The sequence below is a fragment of the Scatophagus argus genome, chromosome 8 (genome assembly GCF_020382885.2).
Source record: "Scatophagus argus isolate fScaArg1 chromosome 8, fScaArg1.pri, whole genome shotgun sequence".
Taxonomy (NCBI): domain Eukaryota; kingdom Metazoa; phylum Chordata; class Actinopteri; family Scatophagidae; genus Scatophagus; species Scatophagus argus.
The window spans coordinates 6,705,585-6,733,352 of NC_058500.1; the positions used below are offsets into that span (position 1 = coordinate 6,705,585).

Here is a 27,768-nt window from a genome sequence, read left to right on the forward strand (position 1 = left end):
ATTAGGTGTAGACTCACTTGTGCATTTTTTGATGCCGGATCCTTTCTTCACAGCATGCCGGCTGAGCTTACATTGGAAGTTATTCTCCCAGAACTCTGCAAACCAGATATTCCGTCTGTTGTTCTCTAGCGTTCGGCTGATGAAGTAGCGGTCAAAACCTGAATGAAATAAGATGCCGTTAGAATGAAACTCATCACTTTTTTTACATGCTGGCTGTGTGTCAGGTTAAGGTCCTTGTTCATTTGAACCTTTTATAATCAAAATGTAAGTTCGTTTGGCCCTGGTGGATAACACTGGTGATGATTACAAATGAGCCGAGTGTTTACTGACAGCTCAGCCTTCCTTTGGTTTGCACTTTACTAAACAGGTAAACAGTTCAGATGAGATTAGTGTGCCTAAGTAGTGTTTAACTTTTTAAAGGAAAGGTAAAAGATTATCACTTCACTGTACCAACTTTGTATTATCATATGCTATTGTTAAACCTGTTTTTGTAGAAGCCATAGGGGAGTATGTAATTATTTAATGGCATTGAAACAGGATATAATGTACTGTTTTTATGTTTTCTCATGGCTACATTATGCTGTAGTTGATGAATGCATATTCTGTAACCCATAGACGTAGGCAGTACTCACTAAAACACAATGGCAATCTGAAGCTTTTTTGTAAAAAGTTATTTATGTTGCATTTAGAAGGGATATATGATTCGTGCAGGAAATATTTTAGATTTTATTTCACAGACAAAGACATTTTGTAAGACAATAAACCATTACGAGCATTGTGTAAGGTAAAGGTACGAAGTGTGTCATGAATACCTTTGATGGACTGCCGTTTGGGTAGGATGGTGACGGCACCTTCTGCCATTTCCTCCTGGTTGAGTATTGGGGAGATTTTGGAGCCCCAGCTGTCTGAGCCTACCCAGATGAAATGGCCTGTTTGATTGGCCTTCTTAGCTGCTTGAAGGAGCCGCCTTTGGGATGGATAAGGAGAGCGATGTGCAGTAATTTATTTTATATATTTCATACACACACAGTGATGTACTGTCTAGGAAAATAGGTTCCTATTTAAATGCACCCTAAAGACAAAGTGTAGCTGCCATACAGGTGATGATTACATGACATGAATTTTCTATTCTGAATCTGGAAAAAGTTGCACTGAGGCACTTTAGCAGAATTGAAAAGCCACCTCAGACACACTATCCATTCCCAGTGCAGTGGAGTTCTTCTTTGCTGTGGCAGAATGACACCCTTGCCACATTTGTCCAGGCTTGTTGCCAGTGGAAGTAAGTTTGGGGAGCTGTAAAACAACTGCCTCCAAGCTCTGCTGCAGCAGCAGACTTATATCAAGATAGTTTGAGCACAGCAGCATAAAATTTAAACACAGCCACCTGGCGTGTGAGGCATTACCGACCTTCATGTCACCCTAAAGATGCTAGAACAAAAAAGTAAATATCAAACCATCATATTGAGCCTCACACTGTATCAGATTTTTACTGTACATTGCATGTTTTAACATTGCAACTTGCATAAGACTTTGTTGTTGCGAGAAGAAGGACGGAATAACCTTGTAAAAGAATAACAGCAGCTTCTTTTTGTAAAATATAAGTGGGCGTGCAGTGACTCATCCAACTTACTTTATGTCTCTTTACTTTAGTTTTATGACCTTAAGGATTTATGTTTGAAAGGCAACCACTTTTTTCACAGTTTGGTCTCCAGGAATGTAATGAAATGAACATGTCTCAAGATGTAATTATGTGCTTCACGTAGGGGGAAAATACAAGAAATAAATTTTCCTACTTTGAAGATAATACATAATGGAGACATGCCTGGACAGGCTGACGAGTCTGATATGGTAATAACATGGTGAGAAATGAAGGTGTTGTGTCCGGGGGCGTGGATGGGCGTGCACGTTTCCCCTTACCTTTGACAGCCCAGGATTAATCACAAACTTTTTTTTGTGTGTTTTACTATGAGTGAAATTAAAATTATTTTGCATCCCAAGAATTACTATAACTACAATGAAAGTTGTTTTAGTCATAATGTTAAAAGTGCAGGTGATAAAGAAATGAAGAGTGACACATCCAATTAATGTTATATTATAAAATCAGAAGGAGGAATTCATTTTCCCATAGTTGGAGCACAGTACAAGATGATGTCATTTCATCACACATGCTATGAAACGCAGTAGAGGAGAAACCTACATAGCTGGCTAGATTACGAAAAGCTAACCCACCAACATTGTTTCTTGTATTTTTATTACACTGAGAAGAGGCAGTATATTTCTGTAACTGGATAAGTATCACATTATAGGGCTTCATCAACACTGCTCAAATCTCTTACACTATAAGTAGACAATTTTGGGTTCTTATTCGGCTGCTGCCAACTCACACTTACTGGGTTCAAGGATAGAGCAGGCATGCGGCGTTAAAATCCCCTTGGCTTTCTGTAATTACTATATATCCAGACTATTACCCGTTATCAGGACCGGATTAAGCCAATGAGCACGGGGACTTCTGCCCTGGTCATCATCAGGAGGTCTCCCCAAATCACTGCCCACTTCCACTAGGAATATATTGGCCTAATACTGGTTGCTGGGAAACATTTTCCCTTTCAAAGTCACAACAGTGCTGTGCGTGTTGATTCAGCCTGCATCTAATTAATTCATTCTTAATGCAGACCATCCTTCTTAATAAGAGCTAATGAATCTTAAGTGATACACCTGTGTCCCCATAAGGAGAGCAGAGATGCTGTTAACTGTGCTTTTGTCTAGTATGGGGGAATAGATGGGGACAGCAGGCTAGATGTGAAATTGGATGACAAAGCTTTTAGTCGGTGAGAACAAGTAGGAGGGTACAATTAGACACACCTTTCACTGTAAGGCATCTCAATACAACATATATACGAAATATATCCAAAGTGGCATAAAATGGAAATCCTCAAGGAAAGAGCAAGTACCTCAAAAAAATGTACTGAGTTAATTTGCATCTCAACATAGTAGATCACAGCATTTTTTTGTTGTCTTAATGTTTTAAAACTACTTCACTTTTCCTGTAATTTATGTGGCAATATGTTCAGTGACAGGGCCTAAGAAAATGTGAATAGACCAAAATCCAATCTTATTTCCTCCTCATAGCTCATAGACATAAATATGTGGGTAGCAGACAGTAATTTAAGGACAAGGCAATTCAATTCCTTTATATACACAAGAGACGTTTATGACATTTTAATGCCAGCTTCCACAGGAAGCCTCAGGTAAAAACATTACTAGACAGCATTAATCATTTCAGACATTAGGAGATTTTGAAAAATCTTTAAAACTGTTTTATTTTAAGCCAGAAAAAAACGTCAGGTAAGTTATACAAAGGAAATGTCAGTCAGTGGTTATGGTTGTTGAGATAAGTCAGGTTGAAAGTTCTATTAACTGACAGCCATTAGAATTCCACTGCTCTCACCTGATGTCATCCTCATTGGCAAAGATAATGACTACTCGAGCGTTCGGGTTCTCACTCAGCCTGCGAATGATCTTGTCAAACTCTCCAGGTCTTGGTTCACGTGGTATCTTCACCGACTGGGAAATGCACAGACCCCCTAATTCGAAGACAAAAGGGAAAAGTTTTCAAATGAAACAGCTTTATCTTTTCTTCTGTGAAACATCTGAACATATCTTATCAGCAAACTTTTTAACTTTAAGTGCATATTAATTCTGCAGTTTCAGGTGTGACCATTTCAAACTCTTGGTCACCAGAAACATTTGTTGGAGTCTTGAAATGTTTTCTTCTTTGTTTTAACCCCACATAAACCCCTGGACATTTTTCTTAATGACAGATGTACTATTAAATGTGTACAGGTGCAATATTTCCCAGCATGAGTGATGCAAGGTATTAAAAAAAATCTTTCCTTGCACCACAAGGGGCAACTTTGAGACATGGAAACCCATCAATTCAGTTTATGGTACTGCCAGTGTGTCCAGGGGAATTGGGTAACATTTGGAGGTACATAAATTTTGTAATTGAAAACTGGTTCCATTTGAGTTCAGAGTCATTTGTCTTATTACATTTGCCTTGTTTCATTGTGTTCAACTTATAAAGTACTATACTAAATGTTCTTTTCTAAATTTGAGTTTCTTTCCAATGAAAGAGGCACACAACCAGTCAATTTACACGCCAGTTAACCTACGTCTAGTGAGACTGATTTGTTTAGCTAGTTAGACCAAAACCTACAACGACCGTAATTCCCCACAGATCAGTTTTAAGAGACTCCTCGCACTGTTAGAAATCTTCTGGTGTTGAACACAAGCCTAAAGGAGGCAGTGGGTATCCCGTGGTTACCAACAAGCTAAGGCTTTTTAATTCCCAACGCAACATTTCAGGATAACTCTTTTGTCACCCTGCCAAAATGCCACAGAGAGTTATGTGCATGCTAATGAATTTCCCGTCCGTTACACAACACAAAGCCAGCCTAGTGAACAATCAATGCAGGAATAATACCCTCTAGTTCAGTTCATGGCAGCCAGACTCACACCATAAAACAAAGCCTAGCCCCTGCTCAGAAACTAATAGGTTTGGAAACTGGAAATATGAGTAAAGAATAGGAGGATGCCATTAACTTAACAATGATGTTGGGTTGCTTTGCTCACGGGTACAAAAGTCACTTCCGGTTAAGTCAGTCAGGGGCTTCAGTCAGTGGCTTGCACTATTGTCCTGATTGTACACTGTGGAAGATTTTAATGATGTTTCCCTTTTCTCCAAACCCGTGGTTATGCTGCCTTTCTTTCTTTTCTTTTCTTTTTTTTCAGAGAGGCTGCATGTATATTGTACGTTTCCTGTGGTCATGCGTGTCATGGGCTGGATTGTGAAAATCCTGGCTCATTCCTTTGTGTTTGCTGGCCCATGTCTGTTGTTTCCAGGCAGTTTACTTGTTTTTCCATTCCTAAAACTTACCACACAATATCACACTTAACACCGATGCCATCATTCAAGAGTCTCATCCCTTCCTTTCTTCTCTTCAAGAGTGTTTTCACCATACATTTAATGACTTGAATACATGTTAACTAAAGCCGTGCATTCTTCATATACTGTGGAGATATAAGGTGGAGATAGGAAAACTAAGGCGAATTAAAAACAGATGCTTTATTTATAAGCTTAAGTTTCATTATATAAGCTTATAATTTAAAAGCTTTTTGTGCTGAATTTCTTCTGAGCCACAGAAACAGGGTCTCTGACACCTAATGATGGTGATTGAAAATGTCACCACTAAAGGTACATTTGACACTTTAATGCTACAAAGCAAAGGTACACAGTGGTCACAACTAATAGCAGCTTCTGTGACATGGTTGGACAGGCACCAGTGCAGCACACTGTGAAATTACACCGCCTCCTTTCTGTTCTTTTCACTGATAGGTGTTAAGACTTGTACTGCAGGGAAAATTATTGATATGTAAATGTTGGATTAAGGAGTTATCTTTGTCTAGTTGGGACTAACTATGGGAGAGGAAATGAGGCTCCTGCATGTGGTACCAACTGCACAGTGATTGAGATTTAAAAAACAGAACCACGCAAAATTTGATGCATGTGTTTATTTCTGTCTTTTTGTGTACACATACTGTAGTTGTAGTTGTGAGCCTACACTGAGCTGTATGCTTATACATATACTGGTTGCAGGTGGTTTATTGAACAACAAGGTAAACAAAATATAGGAAAGTCTGCATAAAAAGGAAAAGAAAAAGAAACCCCACCATATGCAAGTGTTTGTGTACCTTGTTGAGGAGTGTCTGCCTCACTGTGTCATCGCGCTTAAACCACGCAGACAGACACATGGGAAATTTAGCACCTACACAGCAGCATTTCTCTGCTCTAAGACTCTATCAATCATTAGATTCTATGTCTTTTCCTCACTAGTAGTTCAGTCCCCACGTTCCCCTAACATCTGCTGTGTGCAAGCAGAGCACTCATCCCTTCCTTTTCTTCTCTTCTCACATCCCTGGCAGCTGGCTGTAGCATTTCTTAACCTCCGAAGTGAATACCAGGAGGACCAGGGTGGAATAAGAACCCGACTTGGGAGTTGAGGCACGCAGAACAGGCCCCTCCACGGGACCAGTGATGTGACTCTCTTAGTTTTCGGGTAGACATGGCAATTTGTTTTATTGCTAACACTACCCATTCATCCATGCATCTGTCCCTCCATTCCTCTGTAAAAACAGAGTGGTCAAAGACATGGTCCCTTGACTCGAGGACTCCAATTCTCTCTCCATGACAGGGAGCAGCTACAAAAGAAGACACTCAGTGCCCAGCTGCTCCAAGTATGAATTTCTGTTTTGCTGCTCTGTAGCTAATCTTAACCCCCTCCCCACACACACACACATTTTGTTTCATTTCACTCACAGGTAAATACAGCACCTGTGTGTGAACATGCAAACTTAATGAATATATTGTTTTCATGCTGATTCAGTTATGCTAGGCTGCACCAAAATGACATTTTCATACAACCTAAGTGGATTTTAGTTGGTCGTGGTAATTATAGGTCTTGCTCATTACATATTTTATATTAATTTAAGCAAATGAAACAAGTCTCTTCAAAGGAATCAGATTTTTCAGTAAAACACTTTGCTGGATTTCATTTTGCCATTGGACAGGATGTAATTAGGGAGATAAACCCTGTGTCTGCACACAGCTTCTCATAAGACTTTTCTTAAAATGAATCAGACCAACATCTCCCACCTAATGTTGATTTATAAACACAGGAACATAGAGAGAGACCGTTACCAAGTAATTAATTACAAATGTGTAGCAGCCTTTTAAAAAAAAAAGAAGAAGAAAAAAAAACAACATTTCCCTTTTTGTTTGTATCTTCAGACACATACAGGATTGTCTGTTGATTAATTATAGTAATAAATTATTTATAAATTAGCTGAAAATGATCTCTACAGTTTAACAATCAGTAGCTTGTGGAAACCAAACTGAAAAACTTGGTTGTGCTTCAGGTCTCACAAAGTGAAAAATAAATCAAAACATTAATTAATCTTCACGTTTAGTTAGTTTGGTCTTCTTTTCCCCGTGACGAAGCAGCCTTTATTCTGCAGATACTGCTGAAAACTTCATGAGCAACATATTTCTCCCAACATTCATACCACCGTTAACATCTGAGCCACGTCTGAAAACCACCTCTAAAAATATCCGTTGCTGAGGAGACTGCGGGCCCCCTTCTCTAGTGTCTTACATTGTCAGCCGCACCCTCTGCTCTCCCAGTAGTTCAGAACACTACTACTCCTTCTCATTGGACATCCTTGGGAGAGACGGCGCTGCCATAAACATTAAATATTCCCTGGCACTGTGGCTGATGGCAGCACAGCTCGTGTGCTTGGTGAACAGTAGCGCTGAAGCACACAAAACACACCCAGGTGGGCATTGTGGTGATCGTATAAAAATAGTCTGTTTTTTGGGAGATGCCCTTAGCCGAAATACCTACACAAGCAAGCTTGATTTGCAGCTGGAGAATATTACTAGCAACAAAAACACTGAGAGCTAAAACTAATGTTGTTTCTTCAGTACAGATGGGCCGTAGTTTTCATTCAATTTGTCATTTTTTTTTTAACGTTAAATGAGAACATCAGCTGCTACTTTAATTCCAGCAAACGATTTAGCAGTGAAAAGACACAGTCAGTTAATAATTAGAAACCATGTTTGAGCTGCGCAGATCTTTGAATTCTCATCTGTTTTGAATGGCAGTGTTGATCCATAAATCTGTTGATAGTCTTGTATATGCTGTACCAGTAGTCTTATGTACAGACCTGCAGCGCTCAGGCTTGGTAGTGTGATCACAGAGGTTCACATCATACAGATACTCTCAGATGAGATGAAAGAAATGAAAAACAGGGTGACGTAGATAGCACTAAATAGGAAGATAAATAATATGCCCCTCTGATGTATTAAACTGTATACCAAATGATTTATGCAAATCAGTTGATCATAGGCCTGAGATAAACTGGCAACATGTCCAATGTTTCTCTGCCTTTCATCCAATGCATGCTGGGACACGCTCAGGCCCCTGAGCGGGGGGCCTGACTAAAATGGAATTGATTTTAGTCAAGAAAAACAACAGTACATGTAAAAATACCTGCTTGCGAAATGTTACTCTGGATGAACTGCAGGAAGTGTGCTATGCTTTCATATTGGTACATTATCAATAGATTGTGTTTCTCTTTTCAGAAACGTAGCTGCAAGTGGGAGTGAAAATACTCGGGGTAGAGAGAGTGGGTGGAATCCTGAGGGGAAACTGACCCGTAGCAGAAAGGGCTGAGGTTCACTCCCCTTGTTCCAACAAAACCACCCCGCTAAAGTGTCCTGGAGCGAGACACGAAATCCCCCCCCCACGGTCCCTGAGGCGCTGTTCTATCGCTGTGCTCTCACCTCACTGTGCAGGCCTGAGAGGATAAAAAGAAATGAATTTCTTTTTTTCCCCAGGGGATCAATTACAGTATAATATCCCATTATAATTATTGCAGACTGTTGAGCCACAAAGATATCCTGAACTACCGCGTTTCATTCTTTTCTGCAGTACTATGAGGATGGCTCAGTCACTGACCTTACTGCCCTGCCTGCAACATGTAGAGAACCACACACGTGAACAAATATGTCATGTGTAAGAAGTACTTGCATCAAAATCTAGTAGAAATGATTTATTTGGACCACATGAATGGCTCTCATACTAGAAGGCAGAAAATGAATGACCAATTCTACTTATGTAGCACTGTAATTTGTCTTTATTAGGCCAAACATCTGTGTCATTTTCCACATCTGTAACATTTATCTACCACATCTCATCAAATACGTCCTTCTATAAGAACTGTGTGTGTACAGTGTATCTTCAAACGCATGGATGTGTCTGAGGGCATTTTCTGCACAGCCTGGACAACTTATCAGAGACTTGCTGAGTCTACAGATTAACATCACCCAACACCAGCTTTGGGATGGATCAAGTGATGAGTCGTGGGTTCGCTGTTACATACTTCTGGGAAAATAAGGTTGAAATGTGGTTTAATGTGAGGCTGGTGAGAGTCGAGTTTCTCCTATCAGGTATCGCCGAGCAGCACACATATACATGCTCCCTGCCTTTGCTCTGCCAATGTGAGCTTATTTAGAGCAGGTGATTCGTAAACTTTGAGCAGATAAACAGAAAGCCCTTGATTATGTAATGAAATTCACTAACATTGAGATATAAATGACCTTACTGGAAAGATTCTGTTTTTACGAAGTTTGTATTTTGAGTCTATTATGTGGTGCCTTTTGAGTGTGCACATTGTGGTGGATTTGAGTTTTTCTGTATTATGCTCCAACTCTAAATATAGAGCTACATTACTAGTGTGGCTAAAAATTATTTGAGTAGTAATTGCTTAAAATAGGTATTTTCAGCTAAAAGTAATAGATAGGATTCATTCTGTAAATATCTGTAATGTTGCATATTTTCATTTAATCTGTGTAAATCAGAGTCTGATCAGAATGTTTGTAGATTAAATAAAGTTTTACCAACCTGTGTCAGGAAGCTAACATCAACAAGAATGGAGACTTTTTTAAAATGTATCAGCACTTTTAAGTAGCAAACAAAATCAATTCAAAATAAGAAACATCATTTTTCTCTTCATATACAGTTCTACGTTTGTATGAGGACATTGAAATGTAAACTACTACATGTACTGTGTACTTCAGCACCGCAGAGTATGTTGATTTTAACTCAAAAGAATACTCACAGGTGGAATGACAAGCAAACTGCACCATCGCTTCCCTGTTTCTAAATAAAACATAAATGTTTATTCTGAGTATAACTGCCAGTCTACAAAATATGGTTTCAGAATAGCCAACCGGTCATGGACATTAAGGATGCCAATCAGTGCGGAGAACATGTGAGCCTTCGTAGTTTTTTTTCCCCTAGTGGTTAGAAAAACTAACTGTATACTTCCTCTGTAATGGCTCTCTCCAGTGTTGTTGAACGAAAGTGGTTCTGCTGAATATTTGTGTATCAAAGAAGCGTAAGATGAAACAAAATGATAGGAAGCAATTTTCTAGCTTGCCATGTAGTCTTTTATGATGGGTTTCAGATTTACTCATGGGGAGATGCTCTGATGTTAATAAGAAAGACATCTGCATGGTGATGTGTGAAATTAGATCAGATTAAAGAAGACTGTGATTACTGCGATGCATCTTCCTACAGAATGTGTTTTCTGTGAAATCAGTGTGCCACTGTTTCAATTAAAATAAAAATACCCCAAACAAAAATATCTTCAGTCTTTCATATCACTGGGGTGATCAATAATCATCTAACAAAGGTTTATTTTCAACTTACCTGAACTACCGGTTTCTTAATGTTACACACAAACGCTTTGATTCTTATAGTCTCTTGCATTACTGTCAAATGCTCCCTAATCTCTGCTATTGTGCTAAAATATGTCATTGATATCTCATCAATAAATTATAAACAACTGATTTCAGGTGCCAGTATCTTTAACAAACTGGATCTGCTCTATTTCAGTCCAGATGAAATACAGTAATAGAGTTACTTTTTATTCAAATTAAATAGCAATGTTTTTTAAAATTTGAGTTAATGTTTCTGAATTATTAAGATAAGAAAAATACTTTTAGGTGATAAATTCAGAAATGTCTGTAGTAGATTGAAAGCAGATTGTTTTGCATATTCACCTGCCCGCTAAGCTGGAAACGGGGGAGCTGAGTGGGCGTTTAGATAGAAAACAGCAACGCATTAAACAAATGCCAAAATGGGTTGCGTTGGTTGAGGTGTATGACTATGAAATGTGAGTATCAGATACACGAGCTTAAAGACTTTTAGGGTGTCGGAACACTGAACTGTGGTTTATGAAACCATGATAAAGGATTCTGTTGCTCTGGAAAGGTAATTTGTCTTTTCATGTCACGATTGTACAGTATAAATGTTCAAGTTATCAACCAGAAATGCGTGTATTCATTGGCAATACCAGAAGATGTTGCATTGCTGTCCAGTACTAGTTGAGTCAGGTCAAAATTTTTTGCCTTGCAACCCTTTAATGGAGGCTTCTGGATAGCGCCCCCTCCTTCATCTCATACATGACAATACTAGACCGTTTGTTTAAAGGGCGGATTTTTATTTTAAGCGTGAAACATTCTGTTAGCTCGCCCGTCTTGTAGCATCAGTGAGTTCATTACTTCCCATGTGAACTTCTGTTTGTAAGTTCATTTAGCCAGCCAAGGTGAGGAAAAAAATGTTGAACTCACTATATTTAGAATTAGAATATGTCACCTTTAGCACAGATGCTAGTATTGTTTTGAAAAAAAATTCTGCACCAAGAGCTGAGGCAATTCATTTGAGGCTGACAACTTACTGTTATAAAAGTAAAGAAAGTGAGCAGCGAAGTGACTACGGAGGTGCTGTACGCTGGTCTGACTGTAATATTGAGCCTTATGAAGTGCTTGGGACCAATCTTTGGTCTCCGAAACAAAAATTATCCACTCAAGCTTGTATTGATGAATCGGCTAACACTCTGTGAAAGTATATATGAGAACACAACAGGGTGAAAATGTAGTTGCACTCTGGCCTTAAAGCTGATAGATCAACTGAAAGTGTTTGTTGGCATGGCTATTTTCTTAAGCCAAGTGGCAACCAGTCCTGGTAGTACATCTGTCAGCAACTCTGCTCTCTGAAATCAGCAGACTGTGAAGTCCCGGAGGGAAATGGACCCACTCTGTATTTATCCCCACAGTGCAGGGGATGCTCATGGAGGGCAAGAGGGCAGCGGTGACAGAACATGTTATTTTGTACGTATTATTCATCCCACAGTGTCCGTTCAATTTGGTGAATGCTGTAAATACGCAGTGCCTCCACTGCAATGTGTTTTTTAATAAGGCCATTTTTACTGGAAAGCACACTATCATTTTGAAGGACGTTTAGAAACTGTGATTAGGTTTGATTCCGTGTTTTGTAAACGATGCAGGTAGAATAAAGTAAAAATAAATGCAGCATTTTGATGTAAATCCATAATCAAAATTGATTTGGTTTTAACAATCTGAAAGGATAACACATAATACTCTTATTTATCAATGTTATCATGTTTTGTATGTTCACTCAACAACAGTGTGCTAAAGTTACACTTTAGAAGACATTTGGTATTATACTAATATAGGATTTTTAAGAACTTGCAATTCAGTTAAAACACTGAATATTTGCACCAAATATTGCCTATTAGGAACTTCAATCTGTCAGATCTCAAGTAAAATAAACTCCTGTTTCTTAATATACTTTGAAACACTGTTGTTGCAGCAAACAGCAGCAGCACTTTTTATTTTTATCACATTAGAAAAAAAATAATAATTTCAGCTCTGTGTGGTGTAAGCACAGATGATTCGTCTGCGTCGGCAGGAGCTCCAGAAATCCAACATTGTCCCATTTTTCGGCAGCTGTAAAGTTCTGAGCTGTGTTAATAGCAGTTCCAGTTCAAGTTTTTTGCACCAATGTGCAAAAGTGGCAAGTTGACCCGAAGATACTTCTAATACAGTTAATTTGATTTGGTGATGAATTTTATATTCTCGAGGAGAGAATAAGAACTGCGTGTCATTTGCTGGAGAGCATGTTGTCTATTCAGTTGCCAGATCTTGAATGGGAAAAAAAAAAAAATAGATACTTGACAACATGTTCTGGGGCGACTATAAATTAGATTTCAAAATGACTGAATGACATTTTCTTTCTAAGCGCAGATGATTTATAAATCAAAGACAGTTCTCTGAGCACTGTGAAATGAGCTTTTCTGAACTGTGCTAAAGTGACTCACCTGACAACCGTGGGACTTTCCTCTCACTAAGTAGAATCCACATGGCAAAGCTCTCAAGATGAAAATGTTGTTAAACCTTAGCTGATGCGTAGAAACTATATGAGGCACAGCAGACATTTATGCTGCTGTCTAATCAGACGTGGGCATGGTCGAAGAGCCATGACTGCAGCAGGCTTTAAGGTGCACATTTTCACGTTGTCAAAAACCTGCTGGAGACTTCCCTGAAACTGCTTGTGATGTTTGAATGTCAGGCTCAATATGTTACCTTCAGTAGCTAGCATATTTTTCTGAGAGAACAGGAGTAACATATTGGTTGACATCCTGAATTTACATTTTTTTTCCATCCCCTGACACATCACAACAATGCCTCTGATGTGATAAATAGCTTCTTGGCATCGCCGGCATTGTTCTTTGCAATCTGCTGATACTGCCAACAGCAAGTTCTGTGTGGTCCCAGACAAAGAGCTGTAGCGGTATTAACGGTCAGTGCTGTGTTTTTTGGCAATATGTGTGCATATGTGTATGCGTGCAGTATTGGTGCATCGTATTGCACTACATCATCACTACCGTGTAAATTAAATTCAGACAAGTTGGGACAGGGGCAACAAAAGACAGTGAAAGTTGTGTACTGCTCAGAAAAAAAGAAACAAACACCTGATGGAACATTTCACAGGTAAATAGATTCATTGGTACCAGGTAGTATCATGACAGTGTATGAAAGGGACGTCCACGAAAGGCTCAACTGTTCATGAGCAGGCATGGGGCGAGGTTTGCCATTAGGGGAACTAATGACCAAAACACCAATCTGGATACTTCACCTCTCTTGTTGAATAGAGGGAAAATAATTTTCCAGGAGTTTCTGCAAGAGAGCTCAAACTTTGTTTTCGACTAATTATTATTCTCAGAAATGACTTTCAAATAGTTCATGTACTTCAAGCGCAGACTCACTGCCCTGTCTTATTTCTAAAATGTGCTGCACCATCAGTCTGCACCAAGGTTCACAGATGCCCCCTAAGATGCAGCACAATCCAACAACCTGAGGGTTCATCCATTTTGTGATAAAGTGTGTTCACCTTTAATATTGCCTCAGACAAGCCCCAGAGGCCAGACCAGCCTTGCTCCTCCTACAACTTCTTCAAGATACTGTACTGAACAATCCTAAGATAAATGCTCCCTGCTGTTAAACTGTTTTTGTGCCAAAGCAGTGGTTTAAAAGCATCTGGCCTCAAAGTGAACAAGCTTAAATATCTCTACGAACATTTGTTCCTTCAGTGAATTACAACTTCATTATGTAACTACAAATACACAGTGTCTTATTTTCACATTTTCCAGATTAGCTAACCTTCCTAATCACCTGTCACTGATAAAATTGTGAAAACTGCAAAAATGTCAACCTGACGTTTAACACAGGATCAGACAGATTTAGAGAGAAACTTCCAGCGAGATACACCAAACCTGCAGATCTGAGTTTCGTGTTCTAATTGGAAAGTTTGGGACATTCTGTCATGCAGTGTTGGCATGTCTCTGTGACATGATGAGATAAAGCACATTATGCAAATAATCTGTGGCAGCCTTTCTCTCTCTGCACACCTGCAGATAAAACCCTTCATTGATTTTCAAACTGTCTGAGGAACCAAGTTCCAGGTGGTTGAAAGGATCATAAAGCAACCCTTAGAAATGTAGATGTGACAGTTTTAAAGATATAAAACAGTTTGTGAAATGATGCAAACTGCTAATCAAACAAGGTAATGAAGAATGGAAAAAGAAGAGTGATAAATGGGCAGAGTAGCTTAACGATGTGACTGAAGTGGTGATAAAAAGGGGGAAATTGAATCAAAATGTTACTCTTTGAGTTTAGTAAATATTTCTTTATTTCTCTATTTGTTAAAGCTTAACAAAAGTTAAATGATTGTTCTGTCATTGTCTTGGGGAAAAAAAATACATCATGCAAGTTCAAACATTTGCTCTTGTTTTCTAGTCAAGTCATACTTATTATATTTCTGGCTTTTTCTGTTTTATCAATATGTAGCTGTTTAAGTCACGAAGTGCTCTGTGCCCTAGAGCAAATATATAAAAAAATATGTAACAGACTGTCTGGTGCCAATTGTCACCGGATGGCCGTGCAGTATTATGAATAATATCAGCAGGTGAACAGTGCTGGGGTATTACCAACGATGCAGGTGGTTCACCTTACATCTCTTCTAACCCTCAGAAGTCCAACACAGAATCCATCAGGACTCAGTGAGGCAAGAGGAGCAGCTGTCTGAGCTCTGACAGGGATTTCCTGTGTCTGACATGTTGAACCAAAGGGGACATGAACTCCTACCTTCCCTCATTTCTTCTTTCCTTCCTCTCTTTCTTCCTTCCTTTGTTCCTTTCACAGAGAGTATAATTAGAACAATAAAATAAACTACTTTAGACAGGACTGTCTAGTCGGACTGTTCTGGTAATTCCTTTCATAAGGGCAGAATAAGGCTTTACATATGAAATCAATTAATTACACAGACTACAGTGCCCGATCATTGTGAAATCTTTATAATAGCTACAGTAACATAGGCTCATAAGGTGCAATAAGCAATACCCTGTTTGGTTTGATACCTTAAAATTAATATTCTGTTTGTCCATACAGAACATTTAAAAATATTACTGAAAACTCTTTCAGACAGCATTTTTCACTGAGTGTTTTGGGTTAATGAGTATTCAAATCATTCCTCTTGACATTTCCCTCATGACAAAGGGTGCACCATGCATCCCTCATTTCTAACATTTGCATAATCTCCGTGTCAACCCTGTGTGCTATCAGTGCCCTCCTCCTGCTCCTCCTGTCCCGCATCAACTGTCATTTAGGACAAGAAAAACTGATTTATATTTGGAAATTATCAATCGAACTGAACTTATATAACAATATTTGACTGTCAGTATTCAAATTTGAAAAATTTGAGACTACTTCATGAAAATGATAAAGTAATTACAGCTAATAAAGATACTTGAGGAGTGCCACCACCTGAGTCTGTAAAATCCACTGAATTTGATTCCACACAGGGATACATGAGGAAGGTTTGCAATATCCTCTGGAAAAAATTTTGACATTTGACTACTTTTCACAAGGTGAGACTAAAATGACACAGAATGTCATCCTCCATTACTGCAGAGCACCATACACACTCTAATAAGGACACTGGAGGGGCACAGCAGCTTTTCAGAGAGAAGAATAAACAGAAAGAAATCTACTGAGGGAGCAGTGACTGCTGCATCAAGGACAGTGTATTTCAGGGGTGACAACAGCGAGACATCGCACTGAAAAACTGTTTTATTCCTTTTTTTTCCCTGCAATTATCCTCCATAATGACAGTCCAGCTTTTATCCCAAGGGTTGGTTTGATGGATATTGTTACAAAACAGGAATGACCCAAATGAAAACACAGCTTTCTGAAAACGGTTTTAAATCTCGAAGGTGGAACATTTCAGTGACAGTGCAGCAACTGCTGATGAAATGATGTCTGATGTATTGCCATTTATTAGACTGTCCTCATGACAGTATTTAGCATGCGCATATTCAGGAGCTGACACAGATTTGAGACCAAGGCAGACAGGTTCTTACTTGTGAAGCTTGCATGGTCTATAACATGAAACATTTATGCATCTCTTCCCTCTTCTGTTTTTTCACTTTCACTGGGTCTTCTGGCTCTAGGAACACCAGCATTAGTCTGATGGTTGATTGGTTTGGTGGTGGACCACTTTGGTCAACCCTGAGACAAATGGTTTCTGGGTGCAGTGAAGGGTTTTGTATAATAAGGGTGCTCAGAGAGATGTTTTCTCTCGGCCATAGCATATTGCAGGGCTCAAGCAATGTCCCCTCATCCCAGGTCTGGGGAAGGCAAAAAATGTGACTGGGATGAAAAGACTTTTAGCAAATGACAAACCGAACCAAGTGCTGACCGCAACACTGGAGCGGAGTGGTTTACTGAATTTTACAACTTTGTGTTTGCATCTGAGTCAGCAGCTGCTCCCATTGGGCCGTTAAATAATCGTATAGCAGCATGCGGCTACCCTCACTAGCAGGCACAAGCAATACTGGTCAGATATTAAACTGATAACTATTCTTTTAATGTACATATAGGAGCCATTTTAGAGCTAGGTGTATGTGGGACGCCAGTTGGTCTAGGAAGTGTTATCACTCAGGGGACAGGTGTTTCTGGACGGAGGACCACAAATAGTTTTAGGGCATTAGAGTCTAACAAAATCATAAATGTGCCTTTACATCCTTCATCACGACCTACTCAATCAATAAAATTACAAACAAGTTACTCAATTTTACATTGTACTGTATTATACTGCGGTTGGATTAATCTGTGATGTAAATTTCCAATTTGAGATCAACAGATCTGTGGCTTCACTGTCCAGATAAATCCAGAGACATTCGCAAAGTTCCTATAAAAGAAGGGGAAAGCAGTAAGCAGTAACTGCAAGCAGTAACTTGCCAACATTTTCAGTGTTTTGTAAGGCAGTTCACTATGGCAACATGCAAGGGGAAAATTAGGTTATCATTTCCTCATAGTAGACTACACATCTCCCTTTTGTTTAGGAAAGCAAGTGCAAGAGTCATGAAAGAAATGTAGATCACGACGATGTAACTTCTAATGGACACGATGACACTAATGTATTACAGCTTTGTTATCCTCTGATTTGTCTCCGCTGAAGAACAGATTTGTAAAAAAACAGAAAGCTGCTTCCAATTGGATTTAAGAGCCTTGTACATGGTGAACAAAAACAAAGTCTGTTCTAAAATGAACACTGCAGAAGACCTTTTGTCAGAAACACTACCAGGATTATTGAAACTCTGTCGAGAACACATTGTCTTCATTCAGAGTCTGAACATTCATAGTTACACATTTTTACTGATAACTAAAAGTGTGCTGCATTTAGAAGGAGCAAAATTGCCAGTCCTGATCTTCAAAACACTTTAATTCCAAAAAATCTTTTAACTCATGAGAACCATGTTCTAGACTTCATGTACTAAAGACACGGTTACCTAAGCAGAAGCATGTCAGTCCTCGTTAATTGTCTTAATTGTTATTCTCATTCTTTCCAGCTCAAGTTCACGCTTGCTCTCACAGAAACACTAAAGGTTATTTGCAACCTCCCCTGACATATCGACTGCTCCAATGTCAAACTGTTTCCACTCGACAATCCAGAAACTCGGGTCCAGCCAGTCTGATCAAATGCTGTGCGAGTTTCAGGTTTAATTCTGTTTCCACTTGAAATCCCAGTGAGCCTGGATCAAATGCTATCAAATTCTCATCTAGCACCTCAGCATCCCTGCCACCAACCCCACACACTCTAACATCATTTTTGAAAATGTTTATTCGACCAGAAATCTAAAATTAAACATAATCAGGATATAAGTAGGATTATTTCCTCTGCTGAATGTCAGATGTTCATGATTCTTTTTCAGTTTGTAATGAAGCAAACAGATATGTGGTAAAAGTAAATGAATATTTGAATGGCTGGAATATTTTTGATATCTTGATTTTTCTGCCTTAGTTTTTTTGTTTTGTTTTTTTTTTGTCACACTACGGGACAAATTTTTAGATTTGTCCCCCAGCTAGCATTAAACAAAAATGTTAAACTGCAAAATTTTCTTCTGTGAAGAAAAGGCCAAATGAAAAATATGTCCATTAATGAGCTTGAGATCAGCTGTGGACAGTGCTGAAAAAATATTGTTGCCACAGAAACACCAGCTGTGTTGTGTTGACTGTAGGACCTGACAAGCATATGGTTTGTGGGTCAACACAGCGGTCTGTTTCTCCTTAGCGTTAGCATCTCAGCTACTGAACAAATACAGTGCTAATCTCAAAGATAAAGTCCTTTCAAAGAACTTTATTTTACCCTGCATTTTTTTGTCAAAGAAAATATAAACTATTATGACTGCAGTTATTGTGCATATTCTTTCATGATTGCAAAGACAAAAAAAAAAAATTCTTTTGATATCGTTTGTTTAAACAGTGTTTGAACTTTAATGAGGGTGGGCATTTACAGTGGCAACAGTGGACTGACATTTGGGAACTAATGCTGTTCCACAGTGAGCCACTGTCGAAAGATCGTCATCTGTACATGCCTATAATGGAAGATATTTGTCCCTTAGCAGCATTCAGCTTTTGGAAGGTGGAAGCTCATTAGCCTGGCTTGCTGAGATGTTACTTTTCTGTCATATTATTGGCAGTTCCTGCACAATGTGTTCACCCTGCATTATGGAAAGTAGGCATCGAGCTGCTGTTAGCTGTTTCTGCTGTCTCTCATACGTGGGACTAAATGTGGGGATGGTAAATGCTCATAGCGATGTGTCCTCAGCAAAGGTGATGCAGAGTTATGTTACCTCGCGATTTGGAGCATGACACGGAATAAGTTATAGAGACCTGAATAATGTAGGAAGTGCTCAAAGTACAGATGTAACTAGGAAATGAACACCTTTGTGGCCCCTTCATTGGTCTCTTCTGTACCTGTTGGATTTTACGAAGAGATTTTGTTCAATAAAGCTAAAGAAACTGTTAACTTATCCTACTTCAACATTTCCAAACTGCCATTCAAAGCCCAAATGAGTTTTGATCGACAAAAAACAAAAAAACAAAAAACAAAACTGCACAGTGAAAACAGGGCCACAGTGACATTACATGGGTGAGACTGCTGCTCAGTGTGGCCTTTGGCTGTTTAATGAGATAGAACATTTGGCCAGTTCTGATCTGGCTGTTTCATTATGTGAGCAGACAACTGCAGAACTCATTTAGCAGCCAAATACCTGTGGCTTTGATTTTGACAGAGCAGCCTGCTTGTCCTCTATGTCTGTTGCGTGTAATCAATCAAATGTCGAATTGGAAGACAGCTCTTGGGAATCGGACAGTCCTTCAGCATGGAGAAAACAGACGTTTGGAAATTTTCAGCAAAAAATCGCTCATAATCCCCACAAGTAAAGGAGCTGTCAGCTGGCTGATTTGACAGATATTTGTCTAAATTTTTGTTTTACAACTGAGAGACAGTGAAAAGATTGCAGCGTTTGTCTCTAAACAATGATTTGCCTGCGTGGTTGACAGTTTTTGCCTGACATGCTGTGTTTTATTGTGAGGTAGTTAAATCAATCAACTGGTAAAGAAAGTGTTCGACAACCAAAAGCTTGTTTCTGCTGTTGTGCTCCCTCATGTTCCCTCCTGAAAAAATACATTGGTAAACAGCTTTTAGAAACCGCAACAAAAGTCTCTAAAGACAGATATTCGAGCTTCTGTGTTGGGACATTCAAAGCTAGAAGCCTTATCTTGCCATCTCTTTTGTCTTTCGAATTTCTAGTTAATGTGTGACATCGCTAAATGCTAATCAAAGTCTTATTTTGATGCTGAATTGTTTGCACTGGCTTGTGGTTTTCTTTCAGTCCATTACAGCCACAGACTCGCTTGATATTTCCACCTATAATAGATGCCTCTAATGATTTTATTCCCATTCAGCAAAGATTTAAACATTTAAAATGCAAAAGTACAGCGAATCACACTCTCAACTAAGCTGACATTTTGTCACTTTCTTCTGTTCTTAGTTTCACAACAGACACTTTGGATTTCAACTTTTTAAACTACATGCCAGTTTGTGGAGGATTCATTTGGGAATCCCTTTCCACCCACTAACCCATGTAAAGGATGACTCCAATCTCTACATGACTGTAGGTACTGAGGTACATACCAAACTATTTAAATTCATGTGCAGGGTTAAAACTTAATTAGCATTAAACAGCAGTGTCTTTTAAAGTAGGAAAAATTAAAGAATGGATATATAGAGAGAGAAAGCTCAAATCATATTGGAATTGTTGTGTTGGGTTTTGAGTCCTCTTTGCATAGACTTTTAGGCAAATAGGCATTTGAGCTGGACAGACTGGAGGTTTCTGCAGGAGTAATCTGCTGCTGGTGCTTTTCCAGGACAACTGATGATGGGCAGCAGCTTAGAGCTGGCAGGAAAAAATGGGATGCTGTGGCACAGAGAGTACTGGACATGTCGGTAGTGATTACATTCTGCTTCAGAAAGGGTCAGGGGTCAGACTGAGCGTGAGCCGGCAGCTTCCTGCGCCAAAATGACTGTATTCCCAGCACTGTACAATGCCAACTCCTTATGTTGCTCTGGGCTGGCTGTGCAGCCTCGTTTTCACACTCTCACAGCTTTTCAATATCTGAAAATCAAATTCAATTTACTTCAGTTCCATGTACTGTATGTACTCTTGTATAGATGTATTCCCTGGAGGTTTGAGTTGGCAGCTCAGTGAAAAGTCAGATTTCCGGAACAGAATTCAGATTTCAGCATCAATCATTTCTAATTCGTAAAAAAATGCAATAGTCATTTGCATCTCTCCAGAGCATTGTTAATCAGGTAATGCAGAGGATACTTAAGTATACTTTAAGTGCAGGTTGCACCAAGAAGTGTCAGTGTCAAACATCTTCCCAAGCTGTGTTTATAGTGCCTCCGCGACAGCAACCTCCTACCTCAGGTAGGACTGGCTAAAACAATGACATTCGTTTCAAATTGTACTGTCTGCACTGATAAGACTCAGTCTTTAATATTTGAAACATCTAATTTGTTGATTGTATTCAAGTTAACTGAATTTTGCAAAAAATGGTACTGTCCTGAATGTTTGACGAGTCATGCCCTCAACCTTTTTTTGTAGCTCTATATTCAGCTACATAGCATTATTGTGATGATCTGATGACTGACTTAAAAGTAAGTTGGCAGAGCTAATCGAGGATTGAGAGATGTATGTTTCTGTTCACTGGTTTGTTATAGCTTTATTTGCTAATAGCATTGGGGAAAAAAAGTCAAAAGCTACTACTCACCGTCTTCTCGCGACTTTTGTATGAACGCATCGACACCGCTTTCTCCATAGTTTCCCTCGGAAGCTACCGTGGAGACATAGTTCCAGCGCATGGCTTTGACAATGTCCACCATGGCCTGGGCCTGGTATGTGTCTGGGGGCACAACCCGGGAGAAGAAGTCGTAGCGGGTGTTATCGCTCAGCTCCGGGGCCGTGGAAGCATAGCTCACCTGAGGTATCTGTGGGAGAGCACGAAAGAGACAGCGAGAGATGTTGTTATGCACTGAATAATATGCTTTGTAAAATGAATTATCCACACAGCAGGAAGGTTCCTTGCAGTTTCTTGTACAAATGCATGATTGTAATATGACACCTAACATCTGCTGAAATCTCAACTGCTCCCCTGGTTGTTATTCACCCTCTACAGCTGGCACGCTGTTGCTTTAAATAGACCTGATAATCACAGGCTTAGCTACAATACTTTCTGAGAAGTATTTTCCATGCCAGTCAAGCAACACTAATCTGTTCATGAATTCACACTTGTCACTAACATAATGTGAGATGTATTTGGTGTTGAAAAACACGTAAGCAATAGATGATTTGTCTCCTCAGCTGCAATAAATCTCAGCATTTCTGTCTGAAATGAAAGCCTTTATTTTTTTAATGGGTAAAGCTAGAAAACTCCAGCCAGTCAGACGTATTGATCTGATGGTAAAATGCTTCAGATTTCATTCATAATCATTAAATGAAATGAGAATATTCTTTTGATAAATCTGTTTAAAAATGCATTTGTAAGATGTAAAAGCAGCTACAGATGAGGAGTCATGCTTCTCTTCATGTTCTGCTGTTATAAAAGGTTTAATTTCTTCTGTTCTTAGTTTCACAACATATTCTTTCAGAGGCCTCCTTAAGCACTAAACTCTTGGTATGTAATCTCAACTTTTGCTTGCTCAGGTTGTTTCAGATTTACGGCTGTCATAGTTTCTGTGATCGTACTATAGCTTCTGTGCCGCTCAGTTAAGAAGTTAGCTGACCAGATATGATTACATTCAGTAATGTGTTTCATGGTTTAACTTAATATGGACACACTTTTGATGCTGAGACAGTTTTTTTTTTTGTCCTGATTCCCAGCCGTCAAGAAAGTGGCAGTCTTGCGAAGTGCATGAAGCAGCACCATATTGAAGTAGACCGCTTGTCCTTTCAGCCGTTCCTGCCTTTCAAAAACATCTTGATCCAAGAAATCAAATATTATTTTCACACTCAAATGCTGAAAGTAACATAAACAAGCGATGTTGGCCAATAAAAGAAATAAAATGCCGCTTGGAGGTGTAGCTTAGTTTTTGCAATAGTATGATCAAACTTTACATTTATAAAACTTGCACCTTCCGGTACTCCCCAGTGCTTTAAGTTATGCTGTTTTTCTTATGTTGAATTCTTTCATTAACATTTGAATTGCAATGACACATTTTTTTTCAGTGAGATCAAAAGGAAATCAGAATATCTGACTCTGACAGGGCCTTTCCGTCTGATGACTGACATGTGAATGATGTATTGCTCATCCTTTCCAAATGCTGTTTGTCATGGCACCTCTGTGTTGCTCTGGGGATTCTGACAAATACTGTCACCTTTGAGCATCCCTGCTGAGAGGGATGGAGGGTTAAGCTGAATATAGCACTGAAAAATATTGGAACCTGCCTTATGTCAGGACATTATTTTGGATGCATGACTTTCTCGAAATTTGAAAATAAAAATAGCAGGTTTTGTCAAAAATGTTACCTCCTTAAGAAGAAGAAGAAGAAGAAGAATCAGCTTCATTAACAGTATATATATTTTTACATATACACACTGAATTTGTCTTCTGCATTTGACCCATCCTTAGTTGAACACACACATGCAACACCAGTTAAATTACATGCAGTGAAACACACACAGGAGCAGTGGGCAGCATCAAGCGCCCGGGGAGCTTATTTGGGGGTTAAGTGCCTTGCTCAAGGGCACATCAGCTAATGATGTGCTCCACCACACCCAAATTTTTCCTGCCCGTCCGGTGGGGGAATCGAACCGGCGACCCTCCGATCCGCTTCTCCAACCTCGAGACCACGGCTGCCCCCAACAGGGACTTGAACCCTGGACCCTCAGATTAAAAGTCTGATGCTCTGTACTGAGATATCCGGGCTCTGTTTACCTATCCAATTACAGTACTTGCATCCAGCAATACCTTACCAAAGTAAACTTTATCCACCAAAGTCTGTCTTTACCAATATTTGCTCCACTGACTGCAGACAGACTGCTGTGGAAGCGATAATCATCCCTTCCTCCCTCCCTCACTTCACACAGCAGAGGCCTTTGATGTGGTCCACTGTAGCACTGCACTGATTCCACTACTACTGTGCTCCTCGCTGTAGCCTGTGTTAGTAGCACAGCTGTTCCATCTGTACCCATGACCTCAGAGCTCATAACAACCCATGTAACTCAACACTGATTCTCTTTTTGCCACGAGGATCCAGAACAAGGGGCATCGAGTGCACAACTTGTAATGAGTGGATGTAAGAGATGTCCTCTTGTGTCATGTTATTGTAGTATCTTTGAGTTGTGCTTCAGTGGAGGCTTGGCAATAGAAGTAATGACTTGTGATATGGCAAACATGCCACTCAGATACAACCTTGTTAACTTGATTCCATTTCAAAGAAGACAAAAGGCTGAACTGGAAAATGTGTGTGTATGTGTGCTAATTGTGTGTGTGCACGTTGCATGTCAGCCTGCTGGACTCACTTGTCCCAGGCCATCACTCTGTGCCCTGCCCACACAGCATTTCTGCGTTGCACGCCTTATTTTGAGCTTGAATTGCTTGTGCAAATTTCACTGCTTCATGAACCGCGAGTACTGAATGACATCGATGTTGGAGGTGGACACGCTTCACGCATGTGTTCCTATGGGATGCTCTTACAGACACAGACCTTGATGGGGTCTCCCACACGTGTTGAGTGTACACCCTGTGGACTGGCATCCGTCAGCTGACTTGATTCAACACCTGGTGGTAACAGCAGGCCTAAGGTACACCTGACTCCCAAGTTTGCTCATTTTATGCCAGCCTATTATGCGAGAATATTCTCATTCATCCAGGTCGTGGTTATCTCGAGGAAATTCAATCGAATGCAACTGGACTAAAAGCGTCCAGTTGCATTCGATTGAATTTCCTCGAGCCAGCCTATTATGTTAGGCAGAACTTTTCTCCCTGTGTTTCACTCACTCTTAGAAGTGAAAGTGTGAACCTGTTTTTTTTTTGTTTTTTTTTCGCACTGCTTTACGTCACAAGCAAGGATCTAGCAGACTGAAAGTAAAGTGTTGTGCAAAGGTGTTTGGAACGTGTTAATGATGGCTGGTTATAGATTATTTCAGTGTTCTAGCACATAGCTGCACAGTGAAAATTAGTCCTTTAGCCATTTGCACCTACAATTCGCTTCCTCAGTTTCTGTGTCAGAGTGATAGATATGCTTTTATTTGTTAATCTCGCAGGGTAACTATCTTCTTAGGAATAAAACATGAGGTGATAGCACATGTATGGAAATGTGTGTGTGGCTTCTTCTTCCCATGTCACCCGTCAGCATCATTATATAAACTTTCCTCCCAGAGGGCCGTAAAAACACAGACATCATCATCATCAAGACTACTGGCTGACATTCATGACTGTACCTGCTAGTTCTGCACCAATTATTAGCTGACAGTGAATCCTTTCTTAGAGCTTAAAATGTGTGTTGAATACATACAAAGTAATAAAAAAATTGTTCTAAAAGAATGTTTGTTAGGAAAATCATGCAGTACTATATATATCAAAGTAAATGTTTTGGCCCTGGTTTAAAATATCTCATTTTTGTGTGTGTGTTTTTAATTTTTCTGCTGTCATGTATTGTGATGCTTCCTTGACATATCTAGTCCCATATCTGCCAAATAAGTGGGAGCTGCAGTGAAGCTACTCTGTGTTGTATTTTTCACCTGAGGGATTTTTACTGCTGTAACAATCACACAATTTCAGCATTCTGTCAAGAACCGGGACAGGCAGAGCTTATCATGTTTGTGTTGGCGAGATTTCCTGCTCACTGGACTACAGCGATAGTCCTGAACAGTGTGCTCCCTCTAATAGAACGCAGTCACTTCTTAGCATTGACTCAAGAAATTAAATTCCTCAGCAAAGGCCTCCTCTGATCTCCCTCTAGAGAATCAAAAGAAAGAGGGATTGGGAGGGAAAAAATAAAGGCATGTGTTGTGTTGTGAAAAGCGAATGTCCCATATGCGAGCAAGGAGAGAATATCTTGGCAGGGGTTCGACGTGTGAAAGCTGCACTGTGCAACTGAATTGAGGATGGCTCACTATACTGGCAGCCAGATTCAGTGGTTAAGATCTTAGGAGGCTCTTCAGAACCATTCTCATGGCTTCATTTTAGTGATGCTGCATGCGCTTACCATCTGTTCAAGCTAAGGTTTATGCAGCTGATCTTCCTGTCCTCTGATGTGAGCTTTTTGTGACCCTGTCATTTCATGCAGAGTACCAATACATAGTGCCCCCCTCCACCCCCAAAGTTTACCTTTAATCTGCATCCCTCACCCAAGAACTATCCATTTAATTGCTAATGGGCTTGGGAAATATGCTTAATTGCTGTGATGTGAGTCTCAAGCAGATTTTTGATGCAGATTTAATGTTCAAATCACTTGCTTTAAATAACTGTGCCTTTTTAAAAATTCAATGAGCTCATTTGGCACTGCATCAACGCAGGAGTAATGATGCTCATTAGAACTGTACAGAAATGTTATACATCTGTACTGTTTGCTGGGGAAGAAAAATCAAAACCTTTCATCAAGTTCTGGAAATGTTTCAATATATAATTCCTGTAAATAAGTTTCAATATATGGAGACAGAAAAGGCTTTGCTTGAACTAACACATGTATCTTGCTTGGCATTTTATGCAAGACTGCTGTTACTGTGTGTGACATGTTGATATTTAATCTCAAATTACAACAAAACAACAGACATAAAACTCAAGAGTGGAGTTTGTGGTATGTGATATTTTCATAGCACATCAGATTAAGCTAAAACCATGAACTATGTAAGGATGACAACCGACAGTTAGCTAATGCTGGCTATTGATAACAGCTCAAAGATATGTATGTGAACTAGGAAAAGCAATGCAACCATAATTCTTTTTACCTTTTGTTTATTGCATACTCGCATACTGTGCTGCCATACTTACTTACGATAAATAAATTATGCTAACAGGGCAGGAGGTTAGTCAGAAAAGGAGTAAATATTGATGATTAAGATTGAAAAATGACATCACAACTCCACAATGTAATCCTAATGTACACACTCCTAGTCACTCCTTCTAGTCACTAGTGTAGTGACTCGCAGCTTCCTCTGTAACTTATTGTGTTAAATGGACGCATGGTACTATCTCATATTGATCCCAGGCATCAAAATCATATCATAGCAGACTTGAATTATCAACAAATAACCTATTGTTGTCCAAAGAAGTGATATAATACATCATGACGAAATTGACCAGCTCTCCTGGTCCCAGCTCCCAGTCTTGACTTGGATCACCTTACTAGCTAGGCTATTAGCATCTACAGTTAGCAGTTACTTTGGCAATATAATGTCTCTCATTTATTTATGAGTTCATCAGGTGTCCAATTCTTACATATAGCACCTCAAATTCCCCTCACTTCTGCCAAGTAAAAGAGGTTGCTTCCTCTACATCATGTCCTGACACTGACTAACTGCAAAACTAACCTGCTGAGTCATAAAGTTGAAGTTTTTCAGCCTATTGTTACAGAGACCAATATAGTGAGACTAAAGTGAACAGTAATAGCTCAGCACAGATGCTTGGGCCAACTCTGGTCTGCTTTTCTGCCAGGTAGCATCAAATTAATCTTTCTTACCATTCCCCTTTTTGCATCTCTTTAGTATTGCCTCTACAATTCATGAATAGTGTCTTTAGAATTGTTTGCATAGGACTGCATTGTGTCTGATCTGCCACATGTCCATCATAATATAAAATTTTAACTCCAAATGTGGATTTGAATGCTTAACAAATGCAGGAATCCTTCACCCTGTTTCCAAACTGTGCCAGAC

General features: G+C 39.5%; 1 protein-coding gene across 1 annotated transcript in view; it reads right to left on the reverse strand.

Moving 5' to 3' along the window:
- The window catches only part of grm4 (glutamate receptor, metabotropic 4), a 158,501-nt gene that overhangs the window by 27,594 nt on the left and 103,139 nt on the right, over positions 1-27,768 (reverse strand). Inside the window, exons 3-6 of the mRNA XM_046395769.1 lie at positions 21,665-21,881; positions 3,449-3,584; positions 813-967; positions 18-158 (exon numbers count right to left, since the gene is read on the reverse strand). Coding sequence (XP_046251725.1) covers positions 18-158; positions 813-967; positions 3,449-3,584; positions 21,665-21,881 — 649 coding nt within the window. The remainder of the gene's footprint in view (positions 1-17; positions 159-812; positions 968-3,448; positions 3,585-21,664; positions 21,882-27,768) is intronic.